At 49.3% G+C, this 18,569-nt stretch overlaps 1 protein-coding gene across 3 annotated transcripts; it reads right to left on the bottom strand.

Moving 5' to 3' along the window:
• Nucleotides 1-609: 609 nt before the first annotated feature.
• CLDN18 (claudin 18) lies at nt 610-17,950 on the bottom strand. Of its 3 annotated transcripts, none has more exons than XM_042024689.1 (5): nt 17,654-17,950; nt 5,477-5,641; nt 3,866-3,971; nt 3,421-3,531; nt 610-2,586 (listed from the first exon to the last, which is right to left on the bottom strand). In XM_042024689.1, the coding sequence occupies exons 1-5, from the start codon at nt 17,871-17,873 to the stop codon at nt 2,409-2,411; spliced, it is 780 nt and encodes a 259-aa protein (XP_041880623.1). In that variant the 5' UTR covers nt 17,874-17,950; the 3' UTR covers nt 610-2,408. The 3 variants fall into 3 exon arrangements, with proteins under 3 accessions (XP_041880623.1, XP_041880622.1, XP_041880624.1); XM_042024688.1 differs by lacking the exon at nt 17,654-17,950 and adding an exon at nt 9,496-9,913; XM_042024690.1 differs by lacking the exons at nt 3,421-3,531; nt 17,654-17,950 and adding an exon at nt 9,496-9,920.
• Nucleotides 17,951-18,569: the final 619 nt, after the last annotated feature.

The following is an 18,569-nucleotide window of genomic DNA, read 5'->3' as shown; positions in this document are numbered from 1 at the left end:
GATAGCCGGCTCGGAGACTTTGTCACAGCATTTGTGTAGCAGAAAAATAAAATGTAACTTTCAAAGCTGCTTCCTCGGGAATTTTTTCAGTTCTGACTCAGTGGTAAACGTGCATTTCGAATTTTTCTGGGCGTTTTCCTGCCTTTTGCATTCCCCTGTGTACCTTTCCCTCAGCACCACTTAGGGGTTTCCTATCTAAATTAAACATTCCTGGGCTTTTCAGCCCCTTTCCAGTGGAGGCTGAGAACATACCCGCAATTTTTCTGCCCTCCTAAGAACAATGAAGTGTTTAGAAGTGTTTAATATCTGCTCTGAAACTTGCTGCACTCTACTCCTCAGCAAGATCAGGGTCTCTGACTTCATCACGTCACTGATTTGGGGTCCCCCAATAATTATTAACCTGATTTTCTGGTGTTTTCTCTCATCATGTGACTCATTATATCTTACTAAGAAAATAGAACACCCAAATCTTTTCTTTTTTCCCTCAATGTCCCAGCTGTGTCCATACTCCTTCCAAGAACATGCAGAACACAAGCTGGGGGGACTTTGGCTGAGCAGGAAGGTTGGAGCTGTTGATTTTTTCAAAAAGACAACAACTGGAAACTGTGATTCTGGTTTTAAGACTTTCTCTTAATATTCATGTAAAAAAAAGAAAACAACAACCAACAAAACAAACAAGCAAAAAAAAAAAAAATAAATCCAGCAGGCAAAAAAAAGGCAGAAAATCTAAGTTTATACTGAGAGATACAAACCATGGAAAAGAGTAACAACCTTTTTAAAATAGAACAGGATCTACCTCTGCAAAATAAATTCTTCTCCTTTAAAAACAAGTCCTTAAAGCGAGTCCTTTGCCCGAACAAAAGGGAGGGTCAGCACTGACATCCTGCAGGGATTTCTCCCAGGTGGCCAACATCCAGCCCGAGCTGCTGTTGGCTGCAAGATCTTCCCACCCCACTGCATGGTGGCTGTTTCCTCCAGCCACCTGCCAGGTGTTCCCTCATCCTCTTGCTGACCTTCCCCAGGATCTCCTGGGCCTTTGGTGCTGGGGATTTGGCTCCATGTGGTGGTTATGGAGAGCTGGAGGTTATGGAAAGCTGAGGGCTGTGGAGCGGTGGTGGGCATGGGGAGGTGGGGGATGCAGTTTGTGCTCACTGGGAGCACAGCCTGCCCCCTCTAATCCTAGGAGCCACCAGAGATGCCAGCTGGGCTGGTGGTAACTTGACCTTCTGAAGGGCCAACTCTGCAGAAATGTTCAGCTGTAGATTCGGATCCCTCCAGGGTATCAAACACTCAGGGAACACCAGCATTTCACCAAAACAATTTTGCCTGAATTGAACTCCTGCAGAGAACTTGTAATCCTGAGGAGTGGTGCTCAAGCCCACTGCAGATGCCGTTAAAATGGTTATTTTGGAGGGTCTGGACCCCTTTTTTATCTCTGATTTATCCCTTTTTTTCCATTCATAGGCATTGCCTCGAGCTTTTTTAGGATGTGCTCTGGAGCCAGGTGGGAGGACCTGCTAAGAGCTCACAGCTCTCTCTTCCCACAAAAGTTCTGACATCTCTCCCCCCTTCAAATAAACTTCCTCTCTGATGGATTGGCTGCAGGAGGCAATGTCCCACAATGGAGTTAATCTTCCCATCACTGGGGGGAGAATTACCCCAGGGAAGTCCTGATGTCAGTGTGGAGTTACACATCTAATTCTCCCTGGGATTCCTGCTCCAAAGGTAACTCTAATTAATTCTAAATGAGAAATTCTCCTGGCTCCATTAAAGATGACATCTGCGGGAACACCGGTGGCACACGGAGGTTGGCAGCTATTAGGGCAGGAATAACAATGGATTATGCACATTCCCTGGAGAGATCCGAAGAAATAAATACACTTTGCTATCACAGGCTCCAGCAAATGTCTAAGTAACAGAAATCAGATTAAATATCAGAGCAGAGCAGCGTTGGAGTACAACCAGCAAAGCAAAGGTGGGACTGGGTAGAGAAGTCAGCAGGGAGGACAATGCCCTGACCACAGGCTCTGCTTGCTTTGGGCACAGCCAAGGGGACACAATTGAATTAACTTCAAATACACAGTGATTATCAAAGGGGAGTTTTCACCATTTGAGCAATTAGGAAAGGGCACAAGGCACTGCTCCTGGATATCAGTTTATACAGAAAATAGGAGCAAAATGTTCTACTCTGAGAGCACCACAAGGCGATACTTTGGTCACAGACCTGCTGGTGCTGTTAATACTAACGGGCAGTCGAGTAAAACTGATGTTCACAACAAAGATGCAACCTCAGAGTAGAGAAAACCTGCTAGAAAACACAATCCTATTTACAGACTGCTTGGCTTGCTGCACTTTTTGCTTGTGAAGTTAAAAGTATCTGCTAGCACAACTCAAGGCCAGAAGGTCTGCTAGACGTAGTCGTATTTCGAAGGGTACGAGCGTCTTCCATCCTCACTTCGAGGAGTTTCTTCATATCCTGCGCCCTTTCTGGTCTTCGGGTCAGCTTCATACCCAGAGCCAACCTTGTAGGGCCCCGTCCTGTAGGAGATGTTCCGGCCAGAGGCGTTGTAGGACACGGCTTTGTAGCTGGAAGAGACACAAGAGGAACATCAGCCTCTGGAGGGGCTGTGACTGCCCAACGTGGTGCCCTGTGCTCATGGTGGGTTTGAGGGAACTTCGTGCTGTGTCATCACCTGGAGGCACTCAGAGAGCTCAGCCCACCATCCATGGACAGGCTGCAAGTCCCGTTCTTTCGTAAACTTATACTTTTTTTCACTTGAATAAATCCTTTGTGGAGTGATGGACTCAACTGCAATAACCAGCTGTGTCAGGGTACAAGTTCCTAGGGATGTTACACCATCCCTGGAATTGTTCCAGGCCAGGCCGGACAAGGCTTGGAGCTACCCGGTCTATGGAAGGTGTCCCTGCACATGGCAGGGGTGGAATGAGATGGTTTTTAAGGTCCCTCCCAACCCAAAGAGCTCTGGAATTCTATTATTCCATGTAAATCATGACTCAGCTGATGCAATCTACCCCTGCTAATGATCTGCTGTGCAATTCATGGGCCTGAATCCACCAGCACAGTGCAAATGTCACATTTTGAGGTCAGTTCTCATGCCCTCTCCATTCGTGTGTGAGTCACAGGGTGAGGGAGGGGAAATGCTCACTTTGGACCCACAGAGGGCAACTCAGTAATCATGGGCTTCATGTAGTGGTGGCCTTGGCAGTGCTGAATCAATGGCTGGACTCTGATCTTAAAGGTCTTTTCCAACCTGAAGGACTCATGATGATGGGAACATCATCATGAGAACTGTCATGACGGGGGTGTTACACATCCACACATCCTGGGCCAGCTGTGGGACATGTGGACAGCCCAGGTTTTCTGCAATGCCTTCTCACAGCTACCCCAGCTCAGCTTACCGGGATTCTTCTGGGATGAGCCCTTTGCAAGCAAGGCACATCATGATGCCTCCCACGAGGGCCAGGCCCCCTGCCACCCATCCGACAAAGAGGGCTGAGCCAAAGGTGTACCTGCAAAACAGGCACGGCTGGTTAGGGTGTGACAGCTCCTGTCTGCTGCTGCCGAGACACACTGAACATTAGCATCCCCCCTCTGGCCCTACAGCTGCACCCAGAAGTCCCCCTGTGGTCTGAACCCCAAAGGCCTCCCAAGCTCATTCTTGAGCTTCAAGGACAGAGACATCCCAGCCTATTTGCTTATCTCCAGCCCAGACAAGAGGGTCTTTCTGCCAAGAATAATCTTCCAAGTCCTGCAACCATCCCAATATACTCCCAGAGTTTTCCAATCCTTCAGCCCTGAGGGAGATTTCCACCATGGAGCACCCAGAGCCAGCTGAGCACCCACCTGTTCTGGACGTTCTGCATTCCCTGGAACATGTTAGTGGTGGACATCCAGAAGTTTGTGACCAGCATGTTGGCAAACACGGACACTCCAGTGATGGCACACAGGCCTGAGATGGGACAGAAGGACAGATCGAGTGGCACAAAGTGCAAGAAGTCACCTGGAGCCTCAGGGAAACACCTCACAGCTCTGGAAAGTTGGGTGAGACACTGCTGTGTTGTGGCCTTCAGCACAAAGGGGCACCCACAATGTGTTACACCTTTCTTATAGGTTTTCCTTGCATTTACAATCCAACATCAGGAATCAATGTCACACAATAAAATCCCAAGCCAGACCAGCATACAGGAACCTTTCTCCTGGTGTGTTCTGTCACACGAATGAGTTTAACAGACAGATCATTGTACAAAATACCCAGTAGTTCATTTTAAACGTTTGTTTTACAGTGAGAAACATGAACAAAAGATTCCCTGCCAGTATTTTTTTAATGGGAGAACACACTCTGTCACGTGAAAGAGGAGATGTCTCCGGTTCACAGCCTGTTCATCACCAGATGCGGAAGGCCAGCCCCAGGAGGTGGGAAGTTCTTCCATTCATCCAAACAGGGGATGTCTGGGATGGCCGTCCCTGACAACCCTGGCACCAACACCAACCTTTGGTTTTCCTCGGCAGAGGAATTCACAGAACACTTGAACATGGAATCACAGGTTTGGGTTGGAAGGGACCTTAAAGACCAAGGATAAATAGGAGCTGGGATGTCCAGAAGAGCTGAAGTCCAGAACTTTTGGCAAAAAGCCCTCACATGACACTTTTGTTTTGTTTTTCCTTCCACAGTATCCAAGGCCAGGTTGGATGGGGCTTAGAGCCCTGGTCCAGTGGAAGGTGTCCCTGGCCATGGCATGAGGTGGAACTGGATGACTTTTAAGGTCCTTCCAACCCAACCCATTCCATGATTCCATGATTCTAAAATGATAGATGTGAAATACGAAATTAAAGCTGTGTGGCAGAAGGTGGTTTCCTCTTTGCAGCTTGTACTTATTGAAGTTGTGTTGAGTGTCTCATAGCCCAACAAAACTTAAGCGGTGAGATTTGACGGGTTTTAAATAGGGACGTTCTCCTTCCCTTTGTTAGGATATAGATTTCATTTGATTCTTATCTCCAAAATAATGTAGGAAAACATTACAACAAAGTGATGTATTAAGCATTTGCAGTTTGGAGGGAGCTGGGCATTCCTGCAGCCTTGTAGCCCGGTATTTAAAACTTACAACCCTGGGAATCTTCCTAAAATTATTATGGATAAAGCCTGAAACTGGTAAAAAATATTCTGTATAAATAAAGGCTATGATAATACACAACAACAACATATATAAAACAAGAGATCTATTTCCTTTTCCATCCGTGGGATCTGTTTTCAGCCTTCCATGTTTTGCCCAAACAAACTTCTGGTTTCCAGAGATTTTTTTTGTTCCCTAATCAGAGGTAAAAACCACTTGATCCCAAGAGATCAGGCTGGAGGACAATGCCAATAACTTCAGAAATGCACCGAGACTTGCCCAGTCCTTGATTCCAGGGAAATGCAAACCCTACTACGTGGAAGACACGACAGTTCCCACTTACCAGCAACGATGAACATGATGCCAGAGGTCAGAGTCATGTTGGCTTTGGCAGTATCCTCCATGCTCCCAATCCGGATGCATTTCAGGGCAAAAATGCACACAAAGAGGCCGAGGATTCCCAGGACGATCCCCACGATCATGAGGGCCCTCACAGCCTGGAACATCGCTGCAAAACAAACAGCAAGAGGCTCGCTGAGTGGCTGAAATGGGATTTGTCAGAGTCTGGGGGACTTTCAAAGATTGCCTCTGTCTGAAAATAGAAATATTAAAGAAGAAACCCTTGGAAAATGGGAACTGGCTCTACTCTGTATTATCGGGGACACCTCTGGAAGTGCGGCTGTCTGACTTAACTTCCCAAAGAGTTTGGTGGTTTAGGCAGCATTTTTTTCGAAATGTTCATTAGCACCAGTCGTGAAATTCATGGAGAAGAGTTAGTGAGGAGCTGGGATACGCACGGATTGTTCCAGAACCACAGTGGTTGAGAAAGGGCTCTTCTTTCCTCCCCAGTCAGCAATGGGCAGACAGTTTCACCCAGCTATCTGGGATATTTCCAACTACTGCATGACTCAAAAATGCAGTTCTGTATGTTCCTGCTTCCCAGGAAAGCACATGGAAAAGAGTAAAAATCACCTTGAGAAACATTACACGGAGAGCAGGAGAGAGCATCAAAGCTCTGGTAATCATCTCCCTCACCATATCCTTCCCAGGGTCATTTGGAACATCAGTCCTGGATAGATCTGTCCATGTTCATGAGAAAAACATCCAAATACTCTCATCCTGAATTTGTTCAGCAGCATGTCATGAGCTGGGAATGCTGGTGCGTCATGCCCATGGGAACTGAGGCCTGAAGGAGGCAAAAGCCCTCCAGACTCCTCTTGGCTGGAGTAGAAAAGTAGAAGGAAAAGTAAAGAGAAACTTGCACCTTTAAAACTGGAGAAGTGGTGGGGAAAATAGTACTTGAATACCAAGGTGATTCTCTAATAGGTGGCACATATCCCATCTTTCTCCAGGCTCTTCCCCTCCCCACCTGTGCACGAGACCCTGGCAGAGACAGGAAGGCGGCAGAGCCCTGGAGCGGGTGCTGGGAGGTATTTCAAGGGCTGTTGGGGTTTGGCTGGGACACTTTGCAGCCTCTCCTCGCCCTGCTGCCACTCCCACAGCCCTGGGTCTGGCTTTGGTGCTCCCCTCGTATGATTGCCTCTCTTCAGGGAAGAGAAAGTGGGCTCGCGATGGAGTGAAACGGGTGGAAACCGCATTCCACAGCCCCAGGGACTTCTCTGCCCTGTCTGTCACCCCTTTTCTGGGTGACCATGGTGCTCAAGGGTGCAGGAGAGCACAGAGCCCCTGCTGGCCTTGCACTGGTTGGGAGGAGGGTTTGTAAACCCTTCCCAGGAGGGTGCTGGGTGCCTGGGTGGCTCTCCTGGCCTGTGGGGTGTCGGGAAGCCAAGCAGAACCTCACTGGCACCGCGACGCACAAGGAAGCGGGCGGGCTGCCATTGCACAGGCTGGGAATACACCACCTTCTGCCGCCCGGCAGTCCCACCGCCTGAGCTCTTATGACTCAATTTGCCCTTATCAGCTGATAAGGAGCGCTAACGAGCTGGGGGTTTTCAATCTCCCATTCATCAGCCCCCAGGTAGGAGCTCATTAGTTATGCTCCATCAGGGAATGGCGGATACGCCTTATCAGCCCTCAGAGGTTGTTCCGCAGCACCTGATGGGAAGCGGAAAGAGGAGGAAATCTCAATCCTCCTTTGTCTTTGTAACCACCAAAGTTTCTTTGCAAATGCTTTTGTTTCCGGGCAGGCAGGAGAGGCTGATAGTCCAAGACTATGGATCGTGATGGAAGCTCCTTGTCCCCAAGACAGTACTTCATTCCTCAGCGTTTCCTGCACCTTCCTGGGTGTCACCACTGGCATGTTTTCAACCCATCGAGCAGTGACCCCAGACAAAGATCCCACAGAGAGTTTGTTGGCTCCCAGGAGAGGTGTTCCAGTGCCTTGGGTGCTCATGGAAGGACAAAACAGGCAGACCAAGCCAAACAGCCAAGTGAATCTCCATTGAAAGGAGCTGTTGGAAAGGGGAGGAAGATGAACACAGCAGGACGTGACAGAAAAAATGCCAGATAATCATCGGCAGCCGTTCCTGCCTCCATGAGACTGAGTTATGCACCATCTCCACTAAGGGATGGAACGGAGAAGGAAGTCCTCCCAGGCCTGCTGTGGCACGAAGACCTCTCCACCTGGCTCACGGGACTTGACGTGGGAGCCGTTTGGAAAGGCAGCACTGCTGTTTCAAGGGAATTTTGGCATCCATTGAACGGCCTCTGAAAAGAGCTGCTTTCTGAAGGTGAATGACCTCTGCTTGGAGGAAGGAGTGGAAGGGCTTAGACAAACAAGGGGGAAGACTGAGGAAAAACGGTATCAGGAAGCAAACAGCCCTGGAGTTACAAACCTGCCTTTGGCACACACCTTTTGCACGAGGGAAGATAACTTGGCTTCCCTTCAAGGGCTGGTGTTCCATAACAAGGGAATAGCAAAAGCACCAACAGAAATAGCTTCTCCACCAAAATAAATGCCAGTGATGTGAAACCACAGCCAGCATCCCTGTTTTCCAGAGGTAAGGGAAACTGGATAGCTGTCTTTGTCCCCAGTGTGAGTGCTGAGAGGTGAGTGAGGTAAAGCAACTTCAAGTCATTTAAATGACCATCACCTGCAGTTCTGTTGCTAATACACAATAAAAAGGTGAAATCTGACTTTATGGCCAGTAATGATTGATGGGATAAAGAAATTTTAGGGACATTAAGTAAATTTCAGCAGGGACATTTTTTCTATATGTTTGAGGGAATTAATCAATTAAATGGATTCATAAAGATAACTCTGACAGAAATTGTCTGGGACTGCTTTGCACATTTCTTTATTGCCATATTACTTAATAATAACTGAGGAAGTAAAACCTTGATTGGGATAAATTGACATCAAAATGATGGTTCCCATTTCCTCATGGCTCATTTAAAACACTATCACCTGCACACAGCATGATGAGGAGACACAGTGGTCAACATTTTGTAGAGATAGTAGGATAAATCTAATCTTTAGTCTTTAAAACAAATATTCCCATGGGAGAAGTGACTCTAAATCCCAGATTTGCTCTTCCAAATGGGAAAGGCTCCACCTGGTGATCCTGAAGCTGGGTACACAGAGACACATTTATTCCATGGCACCCCTTGGAGAGTCACAGGTCCTCAGCAAAGCTTGAGGGCATCCCTGAGGATGGCATCCCTGAGGGCACAGGGCTGGAACCCACATCACGCTCGGATCACCAGCTGCAAAAGGCCTGTGCACAGCAGTGCTTGCTTGGACCTTTCTGTGATCGTGCACCAGAAGTGAGAAACGCTCCCAGGGCCAAATTTGCTGCTGGGTTGGGAGCACTGGAACACCCTCACATGCAGTGGGGTGGGAACAACAGCTCTTTTGGGAAAATTAGCGAGCAAACGGGACAGCAAAACCCCTCTGCACTCCGCTTCTGTAGGCACTAAGTCTGCCCAGGTGATGGGGAGTGACTGAACACACCTTTCCCCTTCTCACCCTTCCTACCCACGCCTCTCACAGTCATATTTCTCCAGTTCCAGTTCTCTCTTTGGAAAAACAGTACATTTCCATTCTTTCCATCATCCTATAACACTGCACAATTGCATACAGCCTTCTTTCTTGTGTTTGCATTCCAAGGGGGGTTAAACACCCTGGCTCTCCTCACCTCAGTGGAACTGTGCTGATTTATGCCAGCAGTGGTGCTGAACCCTTGGTGCTCACCCAGAGATCCCCCACACATGCTCCAGGTTGTAACCCCCACCAATAACCCCCACCACAAAAATAATTTTGGCAACGAATACGCTCCTATTTTTATGCTCATACACTGGAAATGTTATTCTTCACAAAGTGCCTTAAGATACCTGCTCCTCCTTTCAGATGAAAACTCTGCAGGTCACCCAGGAGAGCCCCTGGTGCATTTTTGCCCCTACCTGGCAGCCCAAGGATGGTGAAATACGGCCGACACTCCGTGAAGCCGGAGCTCTGCCGCACGCAGCTCCTCCACAGCCCCTGGTACTGGAACACGGCCGTGACCGGGTTGTCATACAGATCCTGCGTGCTCCACGTGTCCATGGCCGTGGCCATGATGCTCCCCGCAATGCCCAGTGACGACACGAGGAACCCCATCACCTGGCAGAGCGTGGTGGACATGGTGTGTCCCTGGAGAGCAGAGGTGACACGGCCCCGAGGGAGCCGCAGCCCTAATGGAGCACCGGAGTCCTCTTGCCTGAGCCACCACAAGTGCAGCTGCTCTTATCAGATGCTTTCCATTGAGCGCTGTTTGCTCAAAGTGTTTTTGCAAGATAGACCAGTTTCACTCTCACTGCGGGGGAGGTTTGTGCCGGCAGGGCTGGAGATAGGAGCTTTTGTCCTTTAGAAGTGCTTGTCCTTCCACGTTTAAGCAGCCACGCTCTGCCGACTGTTGGGCAACCCACTTGGGGCTTGGCCAGCCCCCTGAAACCCTTTGCTGCCCTTTGGGCCTCTCCTGCCTGCTTGGCACGGGGCACAGACCATGTCGCCAGGGGAATCCAGCACGTGGCCCTGGCCACCACCTCCCCATCGCTCTGCTTATGCCACCAGACAATCTGTCCCCCGTGGAGGTGTCCACACAAGAGGCACGATGAGAGACAGGACCCTGTCAGAGGATGTGAGGCCACCAGCCCAGCCCAGGGATGCGCCCACTCCTTGCAGTGCCCTCAGGCATCATTGAGCTTCCACTGGATGCTCACCATGGTACAACCCAGGGCAGCAAGCCAAGAGCCCCAAACTGATCCAGCAAAGCTCCTCCAGTGCTGTTCTCCACTTGCCCACATCCCCACTGCCGTCACGAGGACACACTGACACCCGTGTGGGAGGGAGGAGAGCGCAGGGACCACCAGGAAATGGCCTTTGTGGGGGTGCTTGTCCATATTGACTGGAGGGATGGTCCTGGGAAAGGGATGGGGGATGTAAAAAATGGGAAATTCATTCTCACAGTGGAGAGGTGCTGGTGGGGGCAATATAAATCCACTGTGCCGCTGTGCCAGTGGAGTCAGTGAGGTACAAGGACCTTCTGGATTTTACACTCATCCATTCTCATCCAGTATCCCTCTCCAACTGATTTACTTCAGCCCTGACCTAGAAACATGTTCCTACTTTAACCTGTCCATGCCACAGGCACCATCCACACCAGCACCTGGATGTGAAGCCATGTGAAAGCCACCAGGAAGAGAGGAGAGGCTGATTTGTGTCCATGGAGGAGCTACAACAGGGTTATTACACCCCGGATATTGCTCCTGCCTTCTGGAAAACAGCAACCCAGGACATGCCTTGGCTTGTGGGGCTGTGCTGGAGCAGCCAGAGCACAATTCCATGTCTCCTGGCAATCACAGTCCTCTTGAGTCAGGCACAAAATGTCTTTGCTTCCATCAGTTTTATTCAAATGTCATCATTTTCACTCACTTTGGCAAGTTTACATCAGAGGAAGGGTCAGTTCTGACCTGCTTAAATTTGCCAGCAAAAATAATAAAGTGAAAAAAAAACGTAGAAGGGAACCCTCAAGAACCAGTAGAGCTGCTCATCCTCTGTGAGGGACGGGGAATGCTGACTAAAATTCCTTATTTTGGATAAGGATTTGTGATAGATCAGGGTTGGAGAGGACCTAGAAGCTGAGACAACAACTAGGGATGAGGAGGACTTGGAAAACAGAAGGACAAAAAATCCTAAAATGTGGCCAGTTCTCATCCCTTGTGGTCCCACAGCCAGAATTGTGTCCCAGACTAGAAAATCCAGTTGCATCCAAGCCCTGATGCTCTTCAGCAGCTCTCCAGGATGACTCCTGTCCTTCCCACGCCCCAGGACATGCCTTCTTGTTTCTGGCCATCCAGTGGTAAGAGCCCATGTCCCTTTTTCTGGGCTGAACCTCTTCAGAATGTGTCAGAGGGAGCGCTATTCCTTTGAGACATAACCCCTTTTCCCAAGTGTGCAAATTCCCAAGTGTGTGCACCAGTGAAATGAACCAGTCTGTACTGGTCATAGCTCAAAATAACCCCTGGGGAGGAAAAAGGAAGGAAAGGGGGAGAATTAAAGGGGTGAACATGTTTTTTCCAGCTTTTTTTTTTTCCCCAAGCACCTCTGCCACCTTTTAAATGATTGGGTTTTTTCTGCTCAGTTGGACATCTGGGTTGCTGCAGGAACACCAGTGTTGGTGGCCCTTCCATCCCTATATCCATGTTTGCTTTGGTGGGAGAGGACACACCACTCCTTCCTCCAACCTGGCCGCTGGTTCCAGCCACGTGCAGCAGGAGCTGCTCTTCAAACCAGCAGGGACCTTTTCTTCTCTTTCTCCAGTATTTCACCCCCCAAGCTCTGCTTATCCCCCCGAGACACCTGTTGGAAAGAGGGCCATTCCTGGATGTGCCCCTGCCCAGTCCATCACCTCACTAACCTTTCCTTGGGAGTGGAATTTTCTCCCGTGGATGGAGACACTGTTTCTCATCACAGCTCTTACTCAGGGATATCAAAACCCCAGAGCAATGGTGGAACAGTCAAAAAAAATCATCAAACTCTCCAGGTGGGCAGGAAAGTCCAGGAGAACCAGTCTGGCTTTGATCTGCAGGGCCAGGTGGAACCATGTCTCTAAAGAAGGTAAACCAACACAGGGTTGGACATTCCCCACTGAAGCCTCGTATGCTGCCCCCAAAAATGGAGCCGAGGAAGGAATTTTGGTGCTGATGGTCATGCTGCAATCCTCACTTAAGAGTTAAACACCCAGCCATGCTCAGCACTCCACACATTGTCATCTTTGAAGAATTATTGTGGTTTGGGGGGATCTGTTTGCTCAGCCCTAAAAGTATTGGCTGAGGTGTCCTCCTGCCATGCCATTGCCATTTCTCCTGCTCTGACCAGAACCATACTTGGAAAGAGTGGGAATTCAAAGCTCCCACACCTTCCTCAGTGGATGCTTGAAGCAGAGTTCTGGAGACAAAACCCAAACTTGTTTCCTTCCCAGCCCTTCCCCAGCATATTTCCTTGGCCTTTCTCAAATATTCAGATTTTAAGCTTATTTTTAATGGTTGTTTCTGAGCTGCCCGTGATAGGGAAAAATACATTCATCCCATTTTCTCAGATAACAGAAGATCCCCAGGGAGTTTCATCTGAACTGTTGGCTCAGAGCACAACCCAAGAAGGGGCTGGGTGAGAGGAAAGCTGTGGAGCGAGTCTGAGCATCTTCACCACAACCTGATGCTCATCTCCAGCCACCCCATGGAGATGACCAGAGCCAGGGTTGGTTGAAGGATGGGAATCTCTCTCCAAGCAACCTGTGGTTTGTCTCCAGTGGTTGAATGCTTGGCCAGAGGCTTTCCCAATCCACATGGAAATGCTGAGCTGTGTCTGAGGAGGGGGAATGACGAGGCTGCAGCTCACCAAGGAGCAGAGAACAGGGCTCCCACTGAGGATTGGGATAACTCCGGTGGTTTATCCAAACGAGGAAAAGAAGGGGGCTTTGTGACCACTCCCCTGTGCCTCTTTATTCCAGCTCATAGTTGCTTTATCTCTCCAGGCATTGACTCTGTGTTATCTCAAAACCGGTCCCTGGGCCCAGGCAGCTCCTGAATGTTATCGCCGCCTCTCCCACAAAAATCACCTCCAGCTCATGTTTGCTCTCAAATTTGCAAACACAGCTCACACCCTGCCAGCTGCTCACACCAGCCCAGCCTGCTCAGGCCCAGACTAAGCAAACCCACCCTTCTCTTCCTGCCCCTCCATAGTCAGGACCACCTCAGGCTCCAGGAGTCTGTGGCCTGCAATGAGAAGGGCTCAAGGGCCTTTCTGGAATTCAGTGAGGGAAGTGGGTCGTGGAAGGACCCCATCCCAGCTCAGATCCACACTACTGGGTGGTCCAGGGGGTGCTCCGAGGTCCCTCAGGAGAGCATGAGGCTGTCCTTGCCTACATATCCATGAGCTGTAGCCCAGCCCCACATCTCCACAGCCTTGCTCCTCTTCTGGCCCTCATCCCAGATCCCTTAGGATTTTCTTTTCTTGTCTCTCATCCTTTCATGGTGTAAAGGCACAAAACAATGAATGTGACACACCCACCCAGCTCCCTGCCACCTGCTCCCACCCTGAGTGTCACTGGGGGTCCTGAGAACTCTCTAAAGGTCTCCTTTGGCCCTTTCCCCATCCCCACACCTCTCTCAGCTCTAGATGTGAGTGCAAATCCATCGGAGCCTCACAGATGTCCTGGTAGGATACATCAAGTCTCCAGCCTACCTGGGCCACCTAAATCCTTCTGCACCCAAAACTTGACCTCAAAAGACTTTAAGCAGGTTACAGCTGTTACCTGCAGATGTTTCAAAATTTGGAGCTGACCTGGCTGGGTGAAAGGATTTCAAGCAGCAAACAGACCTTGAAAGAGGCTTTGCCATGGCCACCACTGGTAGAGGGTCATGACATGGCAATTAGCACTTCCCATCCTTACAAACTTCAGGCATGGAACAGTTCCAGGGAGCTTGGCCAGCGTGCCAAAATCAGGTTATTTGCTATGGTTATGCCACAAAATTGTTGTGGGTTGTATAAAATGAAAGAAACCTTGTCAGAGCATCGATATAGAAAGGAAAAATCCAGAGAAGCCAATGTTGATGCTTCCTAGACATGAATTCTCCTTGGGAAACATCTACGCACTGCTGCTACCCTGCACCGGCCAAACTGAAATTTATGGAAAATCTGGGCAGTTGTGGTTGCATTCATGTGACCTCTTTTCCCTCTGAGCACTCTAAGAACATGGGCGTTTTTATCAGCTGGAGAAGTTGAACAGGCTGCTCTCAGACTATCAAAGTTTGCCATTGGAAAAGCAAGAATATTCTCCTGTTTCAAGCCACCACCCCTTTGGTCCACAGCAAAGAGATCTCTCAGCCCTTCTGAAGGGTTCAAAAGGGCTTTGGACCTGAGGGAGAAATGTTCTTGGAAAAATTGCTGGACACGTCTCCGTGCAAAGGTGTGGGAAAAAGACACCAGCACAGACACCAGGAAAATCAGTGCCCGTGCAATTGTAGCTGAGCAAAGTTGGGAGCAACTGCAAAATTCTGCCTTGAGCAGAATGCACCTCATGATCTCCACACAAGGTGAAACCACCAGCCTTGCCCAGCTCAGCTTCTGCTATTTATCACTTATGTGTGCTCAGTTTCCAACTGTGTCCTCCAGACCATCTCACGCCAAAGCAAGGAGCAAAAATAACAGGAGGAAGCAAAATCAGAACAAATATGTTCAGTCCTCCAGTGCCACATTTCACCAGAGAGCGACCGTTTATAGCCAGAGCCATAAACTGCCTGGGTTATTCCTCATTCCTATCTATTATCTTGATTTTTCCTCAATCTATTTGAAATTAAAGTTCCCAACTAAATTGAAGATAGATGATGGGCAAAACAAGTTTAATCTTTGCTGTGGGAGTGAGGGATTGAGGTGAAAAAAAACCTTGGAACCCAAAACTTCCTCGATGTGCTCAGGTCACCTCGCTGCTTTGCCTATTATTTTTATTCGCTCTGGCACTATTGTTCCCAATATAAATTGCCATTGTCAGGATAATAAATAGGGGTTGATAATGGAAATGCTGACAAACCATTAACTCTGGTGTAGTTCGTGAGGGAGGGTTTCATGGAGATCACTTAAAATAAACATGGGAATGATGCATTTAAATAATATCTGAACAAATTAATAATAGGAGTTTTAGCATCATTTCCCTCCCCCTCTGATTGGGGTATCACCTTTGCTGGTGGTGGGTGGGGAGAATTGCCCATAGGAGCAGCTGGATTCGGGAGATGGAGCCAATCCATAAAGCCCAGCAGTGGGACACAAGGCTTTGCTCCGACTTCTCTGGAGACTGGAAGTGTCAGACAATCGATAACAGGAGGGAAAAACGGGAGCAGGGAGGGGGGTGACTACAACAGAACAAGCCCGCTTCATTAAACAGAAAGGGAAAAATTCCAGCTCGTTCTGTAGGGCAGTGCTGATAGCACTGGTCATGAAAAGGATCATTTGGGACAAAGCACATAAATATTCATATTCTCTCACACTGAGCCCACACCATCTCCCCGACACCGCTGAGAGTGAGGATGGCAACTTTGGGGGGTTCAGGCTCCCACCACCTTTATTTTTTATGGTTGTCCTTTATTCCTTGGGCTCCTTTACATCCCTTTTTGTAGGTGACTGCAATCAACCTGGCAAACACAAGTGGAAACTCCGCTCTGAGGGTTTCATCAGAAACCCCAATATTTAGGATAGGATGCTCCATGGCTGGGAGGGATCCACAGAGCTTGTGGGATGGAGCTGAGGAATCATGGGAACACAGAATCCCGGGATGGTTTGGGTTGGAAGGGACTTTAAGGACCATCTTGTTCCACCTCCTGCTGTGGGCAGGGACATGGACACACCGATCTCCAGCAGCCCCTCTAAATGCAGGAAAATCCTGCTAATGCAGGAAATCCATCCCCTCACCATTCCCATTTTAGAATATTAATAACCTACCCAACAGACACCAGTCTGGAGGTTTTGGAATTGCAAAAAAACCATCCCTAGTTTTCTGCCTTTTTCTGTAGGGCTGAGGTCAGCAACAAAGGTATTTTGAAAGAACAAACCCCCCCAAATCTCAAGTATTCTGATTTCTTCAAAGATTAGAACAGTTCCCAGAGCTGAACACTTGAAAAGGTTAATTGCTCCTTCTGTAGAGTTACAATTTTTGCCATTTTAATTTTTTTTTGAGCAGAGGAACTGAGGAAGAACTGCAAGAACTGGAAGAACTGCAGCGTGTTGTGGGAGCATCTGTGTGGGGAGGGTTTGCTTTTTACACCCCAATTTACTCCTCACATGGCAACTTTAATCTCTTTATAGAATCACTAAGGTTGGGAAAGACCCCTAAGATTGAGTCCAACCATTAACCCCGTGAGTTTTACCAACCTGTCCTGCCCTTTTCTCTCTGAGTTTTCCCTTGGTGAAGGTGCTCAGCTTTGCTGACTGAAAGAGCAGTGTGTGAATACCAGCCCTGCACAAACACCCTTCTTTGGATGTCATCCTTCAGCTGCATGCCCAGGCAGGATCAGGCTCATGTCCTTCTAGGAAAAGGTGCCTCTGTACCCAAGAGTCCAAGCAGGGACATTCCAAGCCACAGCTCCAGCAAGAGGACGATGCTCAGGGACCTCCCTGGCACCTGCGTGGGGAAGCTGCAGCACGGCCAAAGCCAGCCACCGGTTGGGAATGAGGATCCAGAGAAGAGCAACACAAAAACACAGCTCAGAGGAGGAAACACCTCCCCAGATGACATCTGAGGCCGCAGCCGTGCTGGGTTATACTGGTTTGATTTGTGCCTTCTCTCGAGAGAAGCAATTTTTGTGCACAATGCCCCTTTCTGTGTGTTTTGGAAATGCCATTTTGCAGAAGTTCTGCAGTGATTTCCTGATATAATTGGCTTCTTCCCTCCATTCTGGCTGTATCAAAGCACAGAGGCCAGATGGGTATAAGAGTCTAAGTGCCTTTTTTCTCACTGTATTAAGGCTAGAAGAAACCCCAGATAATCCTGTTGTAACCTAATTGTTTGCACCCCGAGATACTCTGGGCACAACCAGGGCAGGAATGATTCCCGTGGCAGAAAAAACTGGAACCAAAGGAGAATTAGGGAGAAATCCAGCCTGGTGGTGTTAGCCCGAATAGAAATACAGTGAGCTGAACTGTGACATATCCTCTTAGGAAAGGATCTTCTCCAATGACAAGACTATTAGTGGATTCCGGTGGGAAGCCACACACAGCCACACAGCTGGGGCAGGGATCTGAACCAGAGCCACCCACGGCACAGGGGATAAACCTCCCCATGGAGCAGCCTGGACAATACCTCAGGAATCCGATGCATAATTAGTTGTAATGAGTTTTGCTGAACCTCAGCTTGGCCATGGGAGGGGGTTTGCCCTGAGGTATCTCCAAGGGGCCAGTTGTTCAAACAGGGTGAGCACCCGAGGTCCTTTCTGGCTGAAATTTGGGTTACCCACTGAAAATCCCCCACTGCTCACACAGAGATTGTGTCACTCGCCCTCCCACCTCTTCCCTGGCGCCATCAGGCCCTACCTGGCAGCCCCAGGATGGTGAAGTAACCGCGGCATTCGGTGAAGCCGGAGCTCTCCCGCACACAGGTGCGCCAGAGGCCCTGGTAGTTGAAGACAGCCGTCACCGGGTTGTTGTACAGGTCCTGGGTGCTCCACTGGTCCATGCACGTGGACGCGATGATGCCTCCGATGCCCAGGGCGGACACCACGAAGCCCATGGACTGGCAGATTGTCACTGACATGGTGCCAGGCACGCTGGAGCCACGTTCTGGGCGCACACAAGCCTCCGCAAGCCGGGTCTGGGGCAGGCAGCCAGGGCACCAGGGACTTTTAGCTGGAGGCGCTGCCTACGTCACGCCAGCAGCCAGGAGAGCTCTGGGTGCACCACGCAAACCTCCCCTTGCCTTTATCTGTTTCGGTGAGATAATTTCCTCGCTCAGTACCAAGAGCCATTTGTTCCACCTCGCTCTCTGTTTACCTTCTCCCTCCAGGCAGAGGTGCAGCCAGCACGGCCGGACGAGACCAGCGAGTCCCTCTGGAGAGCTTCCACAGAAACGCCAGGGAACTTCGGGAGACCAAGCACAGAGGGGCTTCAATCGGATGAAACATAAAAATTATGGAGAGCCTGATCCTTTCCTGGCAAGGATGATGCTTTTGAGCCAAGTGGAGATCGGATATTAGGAAAAATTCCTTCAAGGAAATGGTTGTCGTGTGTTGGAGCAGGAGGCCCAGAGGAGTGCGGAGTCTCCAGGTCTGGAGGGATTTAACAGATGTGTAGACGTGGCACTTGGGGACGTGATTGACCTGGGAGTGCTGAGGGAACAGTTAGGCTTGATGATCTTAGAGGGCTCTTCCAACCTAAATGATTCCATGATTTGTTAGCATGGCTCCCTCTGGCTCAACCAAAACATTTAAGCTGAGGTTGATGCCATGAAGAT

This window comes from Corvus kubaryi, unplaced genomic scaffold, assembly GCF_017639235.1.
Source record: "Corvus kubaryi isolate FWS band 111438036 unplaced genomic scaffold, C.kubaryi_AGA036_p1.0 37264, whole genome shotgun sequence".
Lineage (NCBI taxonomy): Eukaryota > Metazoa > Chordata > Aves > Passeriformes > Corvidae > Corvus > Corvus kubaryi.
Note: the sequence above shows the minus strand (reverse complement) of the source record. Positions and strands in the feature narration are given on the sequence as shown.

Coding starts and splice junctions, on each gene's coding strand:
- CLDN18 (XM_042024689.1), bottom strand. CDS start 17,873: ATGTCAGTGACAATCTGCCAGTCCATGGGCTTCGTGGTGTCCGCCCTG. Junction 5,642..17,653: donor CACCATCCTGGGGCTGCCAG/GTAGGGCCTGAT, acceptor TTTGTTTTGCAG/CGATGTTCCAGGCTGTGAGG. Junction 3,532..3,865: donor ATGCAGAACGTCCAGAACAG/GTGGGTGCTCAG, acceptor CCTGTTTTGCAG/GTACACCTTTGGCTCAGCCC.